This window comes from Kryptolebias marmoratus, linkage group LG1 (genome assembly GCF_001649575.2).
Source record: "Kryptolebias marmoratus isolate JLee-2015 linkage group LG1, ASM164957v2, whole genome shotgun sequence".
Lineage (NCBI taxonomy): Eukaryota > Metazoa > Chordata > Actinopteri > Cyprinodontiformes > Rivulidae > Kryptolebias > Kryptolebias marmoratus.
The window spans coordinates 19,315,427-19,330,072 of NC_051430.1; the positions used below are offsets into that span (position 1 = coordinate 19,315,427).

General features: G+C 38.9%; 3 protein-coding genes across 3 annotated transcripts; 2 read left to right on the top strand and 1 right to left on the bottom strand.

The window, feature by feature from the left end:
* Nucleotides 1-485: 485 nt before the first annotated feature.
* On the top strand, nucleotides 486-5,619 carry rsrc2 (arginine/serine-rich coiled-coil 2). The gene is made up of 10 exons (XM_017414020.3): nucleotides 486-625; nucleotides 1,462-1,603; nucleotides 1,886-1,926; nucleotides 2,862-3,025; nucleotides 3,633-3,764; nucleotides 3,872-3,988; nucleotides 4,157-4,245; nucleotides 4,329-4,588; nucleotides 4,733-4,822; nucleotides 4,924-5,619. Exons 1-10 carry the CDS (start codon nucleotides 620-622, stop codon nucleotides 5,110-5,112), a joined length of 1,230 nt encoding a protein of 409 aa, XP_017269509.1. The 5' UTR covers nucleotides 486-619; the 3' UTR covers nucleotides 5,113-5,619.
* On the bottom strand, nucleotides 5,380-8,904 carry si:ch211-110p13.9 (uncharacterized protein LOC562347 homolog). The gene is made up of 4 exons (XM_017413741.3): nucleotides 8,649-8,904; nucleotides 7,805-7,934; nucleotides 7,584-7,717; nucleotides 5,380-7,499 (listed from the first exon to the last, which is right to left on the bottom strand). Exons 1-4 carry the CDS (start codon nucleotides 8,763-8,765, stop codon nucleotides 6,762-6,764), a joined length of 1,119 nt encoding a protein of 372 aa, XP_017269230.1. The 5' UTR covers nucleotides 8,766-8,904; the 3' UTR covers nucleotides 5,380-6,761.
* A 268-nt stretch (nucleotides 8,905-9,172) lies between these two features.
* zcchc8 (zinc finger, CCHC domain containing 8) lies at nucleotides 9,173-13,965 on the top strand. The gene is made up of 14 exons (XM_017413605.3): nucleotides 9,173-9,380; nucleotides 9,538-9,580; nucleotides 9,673-9,747; nucleotides 10,068-10,167; nucleotides 10,265-10,342; nucleotides 10,444-10,547; nucleotides 10,780-10,845; nucleotides 10,930-10,990; nucleotides 11,094-11,227; nucleotides 11,329-11,471; nucleotides 11,563-11,678; nucleotides 11,917-12,003; nucleotides 12,492-12,612; nucleotides 12,841-13,965. The coding sequence occupies exons 1-14, from the start codon at nucleotides 9,203-9,205 to the stop codon at nucleotides 13,632-13,634; spliced, it is 2,100 nt and encodes a 699-aa protein (XP_017269094.3). The 5' UTR covers nucleotides 9,173-9,202; the 3' UTR covers nucleotides 13,635-13,965.
* The last annotated feature ends 681 nt before the right edge of the window (nucleotides 13,966-14,646 follow it).

A 14,646-nucleotide genomic window follows, 5' to 3' on the forward strand; every position in this document is an offset into this window, starting at 1 on the left:
TTACTCTAAGACCGATTATATAATCTGTGAAGCTTGCTTTGAATGTACAGACTACAACAATTACTCATGCCTGACAAAACAAACGTAGGGTAAAAAAGTTGTTCTTGAACCGTTGCGTGTTGCCAGGTTTGATTGTATACATGTCTTTTGCTACTTTTGCAACACAGTAAATACATATTTTGCTTTCACATCAAATATTTTTTGTATATTTACTATGACAAGTTTCTCAATAATTATTTCTGCTGACAATGACTGGTTAAAATAAAACCAAAAAACAGTATTTCCAAAAATTGTTTGATAGACTAGACTCTTTCTCTTGTTTATTAAACATTTAAAGCTCTATTTCACTTGCAATGTAAACAATATAAATTAACATTAAAATTGTTTTTGTATGAGGCCGTTTTAAATGTATTTCGACGCTTTTCTGATTTCCTGTATATTTTTTCTTTTATTCGTCCATTTGCGTAAATAAAGACAGCAAGGACACAAGCTGGCAACCCAGATGAAATTAGCTGAGGAAGATCAGCTTCGGCCTGGCAGCTACCAGAGACCTGTCCGGTTTTGTTAGCAGCTAATACAAAAATAAAACCGCTACGAGTATATATTGTGCTTCGAAAATATGTCGGTAAGTACAATTAGGTCACCTAACGTCGAAACATACACAAACGAAACATTTTACACGTACAGTTTGTACATATTTACTAAGTGGTGCAACAGATATTTTTCTCAAAGATGGCGGCGGTCGGGCAGCTCAGCGACAAAGCTAATCGGTGAAACTGTTAGCTAACAGCTTAAAATCTGTTTAATATAAACTGTGGCATCTGTGAAACTGGCCTAATCGAAGACATGTTTGGAAAAGCTAATGATTATTTAAGATTGTGGTTTTCAGTGACATGATTATGAATTAACTAAGCCAGACAGAGCTCCAACATGAGGTGCTTGAATGGAGATGCTAAAAATACAACTACATGATCATTATTTATGCCAGTACTGTAATGTAAGCGACTTTTAACACTGTACTGTTCTCCAGATCGAGGTCAGTTTGAGTAATGTGCTGCAGAAAATAACACATTTTAGTAATAAAGGATCAGATCACATAAAAACAGATTTTTGTTGTATTTGTTTCCAGTTGCCAGAACATGTATGTTTACACTTATGTGTAGAGTAATGATTTATTTATCCGTCTTTTGAAATGATAAGTAATTCATATTAGCATTTTTATTCATTTGTAGACTTTATTTTATGAACTGGTTGTGTTAGGTGTGCTTTTTGACCTTTGTGACTCTGACACTTTTCTTTTTGTGTTTGTTTGCTTTTTTTTAGATTGTCACATACAATCCTCATTCAAAACACCACAGCAAATGTTTGTATTACCTCATGTAATAATAGCTTGTTATTACTGCACTATGTGTAGCGGCTGCTGACTTGATGCTTTCCTGTTTATTTTTTTGTTTGTTTCAGGCAAGTGACGACTCTGCTGACTTGACCAGGTCGGGCTCTCTGGTTCATCGCAGAAAAAAGCACAGCGCTGAGTCCTCTAGATCTCCTAGAATGTCTAAACATCACCATTCACGATCAAGGTCGCGTTCCAGGGACAGAAAACGTCAGTATTCAGTAACCTTACTGTGTCACCGTAGTAAAGAACTCATTCCCTTTTTAATTGTGTATACTCAGTTAAATGTGCGGGAGCAACAGAGTTTCTCACACTGATAGAGCCACAAATATAGACCTGGTATTCACAAGGTGCCTGAGATTGTTTATTTTAACATAAGTAGTTGTAGCTATTGGTTCAGATGTGGTTTTCATAACACATTTTCTTCTGAGTAGTGCGAAAGAGCGTCTTTTTTTTATTATGTGTGAGCAGTTTGCTTTCTGCTTCTTCCAGGGGACAGAAAATACAGACGAAGTCGCAGCAGGAGCAAAGAGGTAATTGATACATTAATTTGTATGATTAGAAACACAGTTAATGTGATGTTTTTTGAAGCTAGAATAGGTACTAGCTTTAGCTTAAGGTGAGTATGGAGGTAAATATTTATATTAGTCAGAGTTCAGAACAAAAAAAAGTGCATTGAGCTCATGTGCAAAGGGTAGATTTTGCCCGTCTTATGTTCACATGTCTCAAAGGAAGCTTGTGTCCTTGGATATCTGTCATTACTGTAGCCATAAAAATGGTGAAGAGTAGATTTTTCCTTTTATTTTTTGTTAAAACCTGTGTGTAGATCACATGATAACATTTCTACAATAAATCATACTCAGCGTGCTAATGCACGAAGAGACTGACAGAAGACCCTGCTGACATAGCAAAATAATATGCCTACTACTGGGACAGGTAACTATCTGCCATTCAAACTCCTATTTGTCTCACATTATTAGTAGAAAAAGTGACATTAACTTTTTCATCTCTTGCAGCTAAGGATGGGCATTCAATGGATCTTAAATTGCATCAAACTATTTAAAAAAAAATGTGCAAGTTGGATGCCCATCCTTTTTTTTAACTTGCTATTGGGTGCAAAAAAGTGTTAAGCTTGCACCAAATTGCTAAATTTATAAACCTGAGAATCAGAACTTAACATTTGCATGCACATTATGAAATCCACCGAAAGGGCTTCAAATTGCTGTCTTTTAATTCTTAATACTATTTCTAACCATCCTTATGTTTGCAGCCAAATTTGTGCATATCTGCAATTGCCTACATTTGTAACCAATCTCTGAAAATGTTTTATTGTTATTAAGATGGGTTTCGAAATGACAAGGTTTTTTTCATCTTGTCAAATTTATTACATTCTTTCTGCTGTAAGCCGTGGTACTAACTCTTTTTGTTGCACTATTTTCCTGAAAGAGACAACTTCTTCTTAAAACAGGCTCGAAAGAGGGACTCTGAGAAGCCATCGAAAGCTTACAGAAAAGCAGATGATGCGCAAGAGCACGAGAGACACTCAACAGAGAACGGAGACGAGCGGTCCAGGCGCAAGGAAAGGAGGTCTTCGAGAGGCCGAAGCTTATCCAGGTCACACTCAAGAGAGAGGCAAGTCTGGTCAATAAACAGTCTGTTTACAAGTTTTCAAAGTTCTGTCATAAAACAGGAGAAGTAAATGCTGTCAAGATTCAGGTACAGATTTTGGATTATTGGACTCAGTTGGGCTTGATGGTATCTTGTTCAAATAATATAAGTTCCTCATGAAAACAGGAGCAATGCAAAAACTCAAATATAACATAAATATCACTTGGTTTAAAGCTGTTCTAGGTTAGATCTCACTTAGTGAGCAGTTCATATTGCACAAGATTGTGATCACACAAACCGAGCTCAGGGAACAATTATCCAGCTTCCCTATCTTTATCTTCAAGCATGGATTGGGCTTCATCTTTTAAAGATCTGACCCCAACAAGGCTCACTTCTCAGAATAAAGCAAAGTGAGCGGTGGCTGGCATATCCATGTTGTATTTTGGCCAATGCTTGTGAGAAACATTTTAGAATTTCAGGAAATTGTGACTTTCTAATAAAAATTGTTCTTTTTAAAGACAACAGCAACACTACAAATGCTATTATGTACTCTATCTTTTGCTCTTCATATTTCATATCGCATTTGTGTCCACTGGTTTTTTTAGATTTATCTTGATTTTTCCAATTTCAGGCGGCACCACAGCAGAAGTAAGGACCAGCGGCGGTCACGATCGCGCAGCAGAGACAGGAGGAGGAAGGCTAGATCTCGTTCAGCTTCAAGGACCAAACACCGTCATCACAGCAGAAGTCGTAGCAAGAGCAGGTGGGTGTGACGACAAATAAGAGCGTTTCTTGTAACTTTTAAAAATAAATTTCTTTTCCATCTTTCATGTCATTAATGGCAACGATTTGCTTTTATTGTCGTTCCAGAGAGCGAAAAAAGAAGACTGAGAAAGTGCACAGAAAAAGTCGAAGTAGGTCTCTTAGTCCATTGGTCTTCCGCGGCCGAAACACAGCTATGGACGCACAAGAGGCTCTTGCCCGAAGGTAACGTGGCAGCAGCGGCTGTATTAGTGGTTTTATTTTGGTCGTTTGTTTTAGAGCTTCTCAAACATTATGTGTAATTGCTTTATTTAAAACAACTCATGGTTGAGCACTGTATGGATCTTATTTCTTTTAACCAACTGAATAAAATAGACTTAATTCTTTTTCCAGGCTAGAGAGAGCCAAGAAACTGCAGGAGCAGAAAGAAAAAGAAATGCACGAGAAGCAGCAGCAGCAGCAGCAGCAGGAAATAGTTGCAGGTGAGAGCTGACTTGTGTTTACGTGTAAAACGTTGATGATGGAGCTCAGATTTGGTCGTTTATGCTGCTCTGTATGTCGTCAGCTGTGGCTGCCCCCATCGCAGCAGCTGCTGCAGCGGCTGCCTCCAACCCGGCGCTCAATGTGGCAGCCCTTTTGGCCTCCGGGACACAAGTCACACCTCAGATCGCCATGGCTGCACAGATGGCAGCCCTTCAAGCTAAGACTCTGGCCGAGACGGGTATTGCGGTGCCCAGCTATTATAACCCGTCTGCTGTAAATCCCTCCAAGTTTGCAGAGCAGGAGAAGAAGAGGAAAATGCTGTGGCAGGGAAAGAAGGAAGGGGTAAGTTGTTTTTACATTAAGGTCAACTTTTCCTTCTGAATTTGTTCTTTAACATGAAACCAAGAAAACTGATCTCTTGATAAGCTGTTTCTGCAAACGGTATTATTTGTGTGATGCTTAGCCTTTTGATTTGTTTTTTTAAAGGAGAAGTCCCAAACAGCAGAGTTGTGGGAGAAACTAAACTTTGGAAACAAGGACCAGAATGTTAAATTCCGGAAACTGATGGGCATTAAGGTAAACAGGTCGTTTCACTACCAATGAAACAGCCTATTTTAGTATTTATTTTTGTAGTTTTTAATTTGTTCGAGTCAAGTGCAACTTTCTCGTCTCGGCAGGGTGAGGATGAAGATACAGAAGTTTCCAAACCACTTAACGATGAAGGCCTGAAGACTCTGCAGAAGCAGGAGGAGATGTTCAGGAACCTCGACGTACAGTACGAGATGGCACGGTCTCAGACACACACCCAGAGGGGAATGGGCCTCGGCTTTTCCTCCTCGTTCTCTCGAGGAATGGATTCCGTTTAGTGCCAAACACCGACAGCCGCTTCCACTCATCGTTTAAAACCACCAAATCATCGCTCGCTGTCAAGCTTGCATGGATGTTGCTTTGAACCTGTAATTTATTTATAGACGAAGGTCTCACACGTTGTAACATTGTAATGTAAATAGAATGACGCTGAGTTTGTCTCAGTGTTTATTAATCTGTACATCTTTGTAAAAAAGCATCATGTTGACTGATGCAAGGTAGAATTTTTCTTTTTTTTTCAATAATGTAGCTTTTTTTAAACTCAAATATATAGAGATAAGTGATTGTCTGAATATGATGTGATTTAAGTGAATGCTGTTTACATCCATTTAGCAAAAGGAATCCTAGGTCAATGGTAGAATTATCAGAATCCCGTTTTCAGTTTTGATCGGCAAAAACAAACACTGGGTGATATACATACTGTCTTCTGAGTTTCAGTGGGGTTAAAGTCAGCTTGAAGGGATTAATCAAATGTCCTTGAATAAATTTTGTGTTGGAAAAAGGTTTTTCTTTTCATCGTACTTTTGTTGTATGTTTAAGAAAAGTAAAAAACAATGTGTTACATATAAAACGGAACAGGATTTTAATGCTTCATTTGAGGTTGGAGGTTAAAATCTTATATTTTTATGTTCACCTTTTTACCAACAGAGTCCAAATGTGATGAGACAGGAGTTATGATTATTAATGCTTTCCTAATCACATGAAATAATGGGATTTGAGCTGATCAACACTTCAAAGCCCAATTTTTGTATTTTTTTGTAACATTTCACTTATTTCTAGTGGTTAACATACCAGATCTGCACCAGTTCAGTTCAATACAGTCTTATAGAGACCCGCTGTTGTACTTTGTGTGCTGTATTCATTTATTTACCGACGGGTGATATGTTCTTTCTTAAACAAGCAAGGTTTTTATTAAAAAACAGGGATAGCACCATTTCCTACAACACCTCAGTAAATCAACCCGGTGTTGCATTCAGATGCATTTCTCTACCAGTTCTGCTCCGTTAATCTGGTTTTGGAAACATGCTAAAAGAAAATATTTTGTCCCTTTTTAGCAGGGGAAATCTCTTAAATGCTTAATATCTCCATTAAAGATTATATTACCTGCGTTCAGTAGGAAAATACGATCATACATTTGTAAAATACATACAGCTGTGTTGTTACCTCATGATGTTTGCATCCTGAGATGTTTCTCCTATGCTGATAACACACTAGTAGACTCCCTGTAGGTGGGGGAACAGATCTCAGCCCAACTCTGTTTACAAACTCATAACTATTTATGAAGGAATAATAAATAAAGAAACTGCAGCCTTTTCTTGTCAGAATACTTGAAGGGTGGCTCAACACTTACATAGACCTAAAAATTCAACATATAACTGCAAAAATTCAATTTTACTGTGCAAATGTTTTTGTAGTATCAAATTTTATAATAAATATAAGCAAAACCATGTAGAATAAAAATATTAAAACACTAAAAAGACTAGAATCTTTACACAAAAACTCTTTAATTCTGGCATTTAATCTAAAGTTGAGCAGCAGAAATTGATTGTCCTTTCAAAAACAAAAAAGTACATATAAATATACACTTATCACTAATTTGGAGATGAGCTGCTCCTTGTTTTGTTGCCAGCTGTGTGTAAATCTGACCTCACTTGCATATAAGACTTGAGTACAGCACATGAGCTACACCTGTGATGAGGTTATGGTTTGCGAACTCGAGAATAAGGAGCAGGATCGGGTATTCGCTGCGCCTCTTTTCCAGCGTCGACTCGTCACACAGACCCATCCAGTGAAGCAGCAGCGTCCACATGGCTTCAGGGAACAGTTCTGCGGTCAGCTCCTCGGCAGGCGGCAAGTCGCTGATCCTCTCAATGTGCTGAACTTTGAAGCCCTCCACTTTCTGGCTGATGCTGCCGTTGGCTGCGTGAAACTGCTGGCCGAGCCAGCTCCCGACGCAAGCGAGCAGGTGACTCGAATACACAGAGTCTTTGGCCCAGTCCTCAGCCTTCAGCAGGGCCAACACAGTTTCGGCCACGTCCTTTTCTTTTAGCTCGCCGCTCATGTGTTGATCGATACACTTCGAAAGCAGCAGGATCGTTTCCAGACGTCCCGTGCAGCTGGGAGGCTGAGACGAGAGCCGGTCAGCCAAACTGAGCAACTTTTCTCTGAGCGTGGCGACAACCAGCTGGCTATCCGATGAAAAAGTACAATAATTATGATCCGCTGATGTATCAGCCGTGTCCCTGTCGTCCTCACAGTAAGGCCGATCTGAGACTCCACTCTGCTCTGTTTCAAACACACTGGGAGATGCTGAAGCGTCCAGCTGCACACTGAGGCTGTAAGTCGTTTCCAGGGGGCTTTCATTCATCTGAGACTTCCAAACATCCTGTAAAGACAAATACAACAGCAGGAACGATTAGGAGCAGAAAGCAACGTCATCATCGGGATGCATAAATGATGCTGCGTGTACCTGGAAGTTCTCCAGCACCGCAAGCTGCTCCTGCTTATTATACATTTCAAAGGCAACTCGAAAAAGTCCCTGAATGTTGTAGAACCACAGGCTGTTGTTTGAAGCAGGAACCTTCAACCCCTGGAACCTGAATGCTGCAACAAACCAAAAACAACAACGCTGTCGCAGCCATAGGTGTTGGTTCTTCAGTGCGATGCATTCCGTTTTGTTTTACACCTTACCTGAGGAAAACTTTATTTTCGTGGCAAGTCCTTTCTTGGCAAACTTGGCATGGTACCTGGGATGGTTTTCTATCCTGATGTCAGTGTTAGAGAGGAGATCCGCTCCCAAATAGAGCGGTATCACTGGACCCTGATTTAAAAAAACAAACAAAAAAAAGATTAGAAAATGTTATTTTCTTCTAAACAGAGTTTAAATGTGTAAGATGACTGGAGTTTAATTTAAAAAATATGACATAAAATCTAATCAAAGCTAGAGGAACTGCATTAATCCAGCATGAATGCTGACTGCTGACATTTGCTGAAGAAGCTAAAGGTGAGATGGTAAAGCTGAAAGAAGCAGAGAACTAGCTAAAAGCTAAACTATGCAAAACACTAGATAAAACCCCAAAATATCTAAATGCTATGTAAATACTAAAAGTAGCACAATGTTTGCTGAAAGCAACAAAGGGTTAGGTAGACGTTAACAGTAGCTAAACAATAGCCAGAAGCTAAAAGTAGCAACATCTTAGCTATAAGGCAAAAGTAGTAAAAACTGCTAGAACTAGCAAAAGGCTATCTATAAGCTAAGTCATAGCACCTATTTCTTAAATGAGCTTAACGTTTTAGAGAATGATGTAAATAAAGGGGAAGCAGAAGTAGAGTTATACAACAAACAAAAACAACTTTTATACAGTTTTTGATTGGTTTAAATATGTTATTCAAGGATATATTATGATAAGTTACTTGTAGACAGAGAAGCCTCCGGAGTCACGAATAACCTTTTTTTAAAAACAATATTTTATCATCACTGAATTAAAAAAAAAATAGTAACAATAAAGGGGAAAATAAAGAGAAAGCGTCTTGCCTTGTTGGGACAATCAGTCAACCTAAACGATGTTACATTCACCAAGTAGATGGAACGAATTTTCCGACAGCCTCCGACCCACTGAGGTAAAGATAAGATTGTTGAGCAGTCTGACATTGCTGGAAACAAGCAGAGCTTCGCTCAGCTGTGATTTGAGCGATAAAAGACTTTTTATCGTACATGACACCACGTTAGCAAAGAAGCCAAACGACCGACACAAACAGAGCAAATTGAACGCAACACAACGGAAACACGTTTAACGGAAACGCGTCAACGAGTTAGATTTAGCCCTCAGCATTGTCTCGCAGAGCACTTAATTTCTGTATAATAATTTATAGATAGTCGTAGCTAAAACGACCCTATGTTTTTGGTCTAGCTGGCGCTTGTTTTTGGTTTTCTCCTAATGAATTTTGGATTAACAATTTTTAAAATGGCTTTTTAAAAACCTGTAAGACGAAAGTGTGGGGTTTAAAAACCCACGATGAATTCTATGACACGTGACACCAGAAGGACCAATGAATTCAAGGAGAAGTTCTTTTCGCCACAGAGTAAAAATGGCTGAGGTTGATTTCGGGGATAGTGAGCTCTTTCAGCAGCTTGAGGACTCTGTACCGTTTGTCCCGAGGCACATTCGCTTCACGAATGATGATGAGGAAAACCAAGAGGAATCGAACGAACTTCGGATGAAGCTTCAAGAGTGCGAAGCCAACATACAGAAACTTTCTGAGGAGAATATCCTTGCGTCGGTTGCTCTCGGTGCTAGCAGTGGTAGCATGTTTGCTAGCACAGCGAGCCTCCTGTTCACAACCGAAATTGAGTGCAAAACCCCTTAATGTATGTTTATTTTATTTTGCGGCCTATCTGTCTGTTTTCTTAACCTGTAGTCCACATAAAGCTTTACAGCGGAAATTGAACGTCTTGACACGACCGAGGTAATGCTCATTTTGGCTCTTCTGTTTTTATTCAAATAATAACAAATCGAAACTGATCCAACCTTCAGCAATAATACCTGTTTGTTTTACAGCGGCATCACAGTTGAAGATGTCGGCAAGGATGGACCACTCCTTCAGATCCTTTATGCAAATAACATTATTTCAAAGTAAGTTATTTTTACCATTAGAAGGACTGACTTATGGTGCAAGATACGAAACACAGGAAAACCAAACTAACAAAACATCCAAACTGTGTTGTATGATTTTTTTACTTTTATAGTCTTAAATGAACTAATGACTTTAGACAGTTTGACTTTATATTATAATCACAATATTGCTGGTGACTGAATACTGACAATAATGAATTTAGTTTTCATATTTATGACTGATTGGATAAAGGTCCAGCATATGAATGACATGGGGTTGGTGTGCAGCTGATATGATGATAAATACACAAGAAATGCTCTAAACTGTGTTTCTCTCCAAGGCAATGTCGTCAAGAAATTGAAGACTGTATCTGCAGTGTGATCTTGAAGCACCAGAAGCCAAACAGTGAAAAGCAGAAGACTTTTTATATGAAACCACAGGTATTTTCCAGAAAATGTAGTTCCCAACATGTATTTAGTTTGAATATATGAACTATTACGACCTCTCTGTTTACATAAAACTGCTCTGTCTCTGAAGAACTCCGCTTTTGCTTTGGATGAAGATCCACAGAAGTTGGCCACTAGTAGTGTGAGAACAACAACAGAGGCCTTTAAAGTGAGGATCTGCTATTGTTTTTTTTTCTCTCTCTCTGTTGCAATATTTGTTGCCATAAGTAAAATAAATTGATATTTTATTATGTCGTTTTTCTTTTTTAGGTGGTTGGGAGTGTTTTATATTTTGCTACCTTTAGTGTTGACAAACTTGGACAACCTCTGGTGAATGAAAACCCCCAGCTGACTGATGGATGGGATGTTCCAACGTATCTTTATAACGGATCAAACATTTACTGCCTTTGGCACTGTTTTTATAGGAAAATATTTCAAAATTTAAGATTTAGGTGCTGATGGACAACACTTGCTTTTCAAGAAAAAGTGATAGAACAGCTGAGATGGATTATTTTTCAAATCTCCTATGAGTCAGTTTTTGTTTGTTTGTTTTTTTACTATATTTGATGCAACAAATTTCAAACCACTTCCTGAATTGTAGCACAGCTACTTCCAGGTATTCAACCAAGTGGTTGGAGCTGAAGGACAGGACATAGAAATGAAAGACAAAAGTTATGACTTTAAATATTTACGAAAATAACTCTTGCTTTATTTTTTTGTACTGCATGAATAATTATACTAATCTTCCTACCACAGACCCAAGTCTATGTGTTTCAACTGCGGCTCGAGCAGCCATCAGCTCAGAGACTGTCCGAAGGTATTGTTTGTTACTGATGTGGCAGGAATCCAAATTCAACACAGAAGGAGTTGGAACTTGATTTATTGCATGTGCACGCTCTTACACGCTCTTACCTCTCTAGCCTAAAGACATGGCTGCAATTAATGAAAGAAGAAAGGAGTTTAATCAGAACAGCCAGGTCATGCAGGGTAACCAGCGATACCATGCAGATGAAGTGGAGGAGCGGTTTGCAAGATTTAAGCCCGGATTCATTAGGTGAGATTGCTAATTTGTGCAAATCTGATTTAAATCTGAAAATGTGTTTAATGTGAGTGAAGTTGAATATTATATGTCTGCTAAATTGTGCTTCTGAATAGTGAGGAGCTGTTGGCAGCTCTGGGAGTAGAAGGCAACACCCTCCCTCCTCTGATTTATCGAATGAGACAGCTGGGTTACCCTCCAGGTTGGCTCAAGGAGGCAGAGATGGAAAATTCTGGCTTATCACTGTATGATGGAAATGGTACGTTCTCATATTTTAAAAACAATATGGCCTGTAATTTTCATGCAGAAAACTTGGACTGACAGATTTTTTTTTTCTCTCTGTTTTGCAGCATCAAATAATGGCAATGAAACACAAGACAGCACTTCACAAAACATCTCTTATGATGTCTCTAAGCTGGTGGATTTCCCAGGCTTCAATGTGCCTTCGCCTCATAACATGAAAGATGTAAGCTGCACAGCACCATCTAACAAAATGTTTAGCTTAAATATACAGGTTCAATTTCATATTTTTCACTTTTTCTAAGATAATTTATTGCTGATACTGTAGTATAATGTAGTATTGTTTGTTTTTTCATTAATTTTCCATCGTAAAAGCAGCACACTTTTTAATCTGGACAATTCAGATAGTTCTGGTGGTACTTTCTTACATTTGTGCAAATAATCACACCTTTTCTGACTTGCAGGAGTTCATGCATTATGGTTCGATTCCCATGCAGAGCAGCCACATGAAGCAGAACTATGCATCGTACCTGTCCAACAACTTCCCTCTGGTAACTTTCTTAATGCATCAACAATGTTTGGGTTTCTTCTGTAAACCTGTTGGTCATGGCCTCTTAATCCTGTTAGAACTACTTTCTAGCTTTGACTTAACTCCTCATATCCCAGGTTAACAATGCTACTGTGTATCAGATCAGCTGTCATTTTCCATGATACCAGTCTGTTTTGTTATAAACTTATTACAAACCAAGGCCATTTGTAGCAGCATTTAAGCCACATATTTTCTCTCTTATCTCTCAGACTTGTCACATTTTTGCTCTAAGAGCCAGTTCATGCTGTTTACATGCTCCAGGTATTCAGTGGCTTTGGACTGCCAAAACATACTGAAATGAACATAGCGCTTTGTTCTTTAAGAATTTGAATTTATACAGGTTTACCTTTTTCTCTTTTTTTTTTTTTTTTGTTGTCAGTGGTAAAAAAAAAGAGGATGATTAATGACAGTGCTGTTTGATTAAAAAATATAATTTCTTTTCACTTGCAGCCTGGTGCTGCCAGCAATAAAAGACAACAAGAATTCGACTCCTCTCCACAGCTGAGGAAGAAGACGAGGTCTAGCCCTGATCGCAGCTCAGAAAGAAGTTCAGACATGGATATTGAATCGGGTAGATGTTCATCTTAATCACTTTCTTTAGCAGACATGTTGTGATAGAGCTTAGATGTCCTTCATTCTAAGAAAATGTTTATTGATGACATGTTAATGTAGTTTTTTTCTTCATCTTTATAGTCACCAACTTCAGGTTTTAACTTGCAGTTTAAAAATAAAATAATAATAGTAAAGGATCATCCATCCATTCTTTTGTTTAGTTGAAGTTTTTTTTTGCTTTCCACAGATCCAGGAACAGCTTATCGCGACTCTAGTGACTTCCAATTTCAACCACCCCTTCCACCCGGCTCTCCTTGCTTCAGTTCACCACCACCTTTACCAGATGGCACCCCCCCTTCTACACCCATTCCCCCACCTCTCCCTAAAGGCACACCTCCACCCACGCCCACCAACGGCTCCCCAGCACTGCAAGGGCGTACCTGGACAGTAGTTGATGAGAGTGCGGAGGGAGCAGAGGACGAACTGACCCTGGAGGAACTGGAGGAGCAGCAGAGGTTGATCTGGGCAGCTCTGCAAAATGCAGACTCAGCCACTAATAGTGACAGTGAGACGCCAGCATTAGGAACACCCATGCCCAGTTCACCGAGCGTTTCCACACCGGCACGCACAGACACAGAAATGGAGGATGCCGAAGAGTCAACGGACACGGTGACAGCTGCTGAACCTTGTTGTAGTGGTGAGATTAAACAGGAAAAGGAGGTGCAAGAGATTGTCACTCAAAACCCTGAACCAGTCAAAGTTAAGGAGGAGAGTCCTCAGAGTCCTGAGCCTATCAGATCCCAGGATGACAGCCCTCAGAGCCCTGACCCAGAGACGCCTAATCTGGGGGCTGGAGATTGTTCTTCTCATAAGCAAACAGAGAAGATTATCGCTGTTCCTCATCGAAGCAGGTTCGCAGCCGGCATTGTTCCATTTGAAGATACACCCGAATTCACAGAAGTGGCTGAAGCCACAGGAACATACCTGAAGATCAGAGACTTGCTTAAAAGTTCTCCTCGGAGTTTGGCAAAGAAAAAGTAAAACTTTCATCATCTCGGTTCAGAACACAAAGTGTGAATACATACTAAATCTAAAACTTCCAAGTTTATCTCCACTAAGCATAATTTTATTTCTAGCCCTTTTTTATGTAGGAAGACCAAAAGGAGAGAGCCTTTTAGGGCGGCTGCAACATAATTGTATTTATCAGTGTGGATTCAGGAGCAGCATTGCTACATTGTATGCTGATTTAATTGTAAAATTTGTATAGTTGTAATTTTATATGGCTTTGTGGCTTTTTTGTTTTTGTCACAGTTGAAATGCTCGAAAAGCATAAAATAAATGTGCCTCTTTTCTTTTTTTTTTTAAAAACCAATGTTAATTTGTCTGACACTTATGTGATTTTTACAGTATATAATTATGAACCATTTTTAGCATAATTATATTTTCTTTGAGAAAGTGTTTTTCATCCAAGGTGTTTGTGCAGAAACAAGATACTAACTACATTTAAAGTCTAAAGAGATGCTTTGAATGAATTTTAGAAAGGTGAAACATTGCATAAGGCCACTTTTAAAACATTACAAGAAAGTCTGGTTCATTGGAAGTTAAATATCAATTAGCTAAATCAGGACTTCTGCAAAGTACAGTATGTTAAATTAATGGGTTTTTTTTTTACAATAAGCCCCTTTCATACAATTTTATGAGCAGGATGGAAGAGGGGAGAAACAGACAAATAGGACATCTGTATTTTAAAACAGCTGACGTAGAGCAGGGTGTCAGATTGATCTGACCAATCTCAAAGCACGTTTTAGTTTAGGACTGATAAAGTCTTCTTTTATTTTTAGAATAGAAATAAAAAGATTGAAAGGTTCAGTTTTAGGTACATAGTAATCCACATTAATTGCGCTCTAGAATAACTTGAAAATGATGCAACAATCATGGAAATTCAAATATTTCTGAGCTGATCCCCCCTCAGAGTTTCCACATCCAAACCCAAACAACGCCTCTAGTGACAGGCTTTAAATGCTGCATTTGAGGGAGTGAGCCATCTTGCCTG

What these genes read in the sequence shown, in the direction of transcription:
- si:ch211-110p13.9 (XM_017413741.3), bottom strand. Translation starts at nt 8,765, where the DNA reads ATGTCAGACTGCTCAACAATCTTATCTTTACCTCAGTGGGTCGGAGGC. An exon ending in TGACTGATTGTCCCAACAAG is followed by an intron (nt 7,935 to 8,648) that starts GCAAGACGCTTT and finishes TTTTTAAATCAG; the next exon opens with GGTCCAGTGATACCGCTCTA. An exon ending in CGGTGCTGGAGAACTTCCAG is followed by an intron (nt 7,500 to 7,583) that starts GTACACGCAGCA and finishes TTGTCTTTACAG; the next exon opens with GATGTTTGGAAGTCTCAGAT.
- zcchc8 (XM_017413605.3), top strand. Translation starts at nt 9,203, where the DNA reads ATGGCTGAGGTTGATTTCGGGGATAGTGAGCTCTTTCAGCAGCTTGAG. An exon ending in AACGTCTTGACACGACCGAG is followed by an intron (nt 9,581 to 9,672) that starts GTAATGCTCATT and finishes TTTGTTTTACAG; the next exon opens with CGGCATCACAGTTGAAGATG. An exon ending in CAACAACAGAGGCCTTTAAA is followed by an intron (nt 10,343 to 10,443) that starts GTGAGGATCTGC and finishes TTTCTTTTTTAG; the next exon opens with GTGGTTGGGAGTGTTTTATA.
- rsrc2 (XM_017414020.3), top strand. An exon ending in GGCAGGGAAAGAAGGAAGGG is followed by an intron (nt 4,589 to 4,732) that starts GTAAGTTGTTTT and finishes GTTTTTTTAAAG; the next exon opens with GAGAAGTCCCAAACAGCAGA. An exon ending in GGAAACTGATGGGCATTAAG is followed by an intron (nt 4,823 to 4,923) that starts GTAAACAGGTCG and finishes TCGTCTCGGCAG; the next exon opens with GGTGAGGATGAAGATACAGA.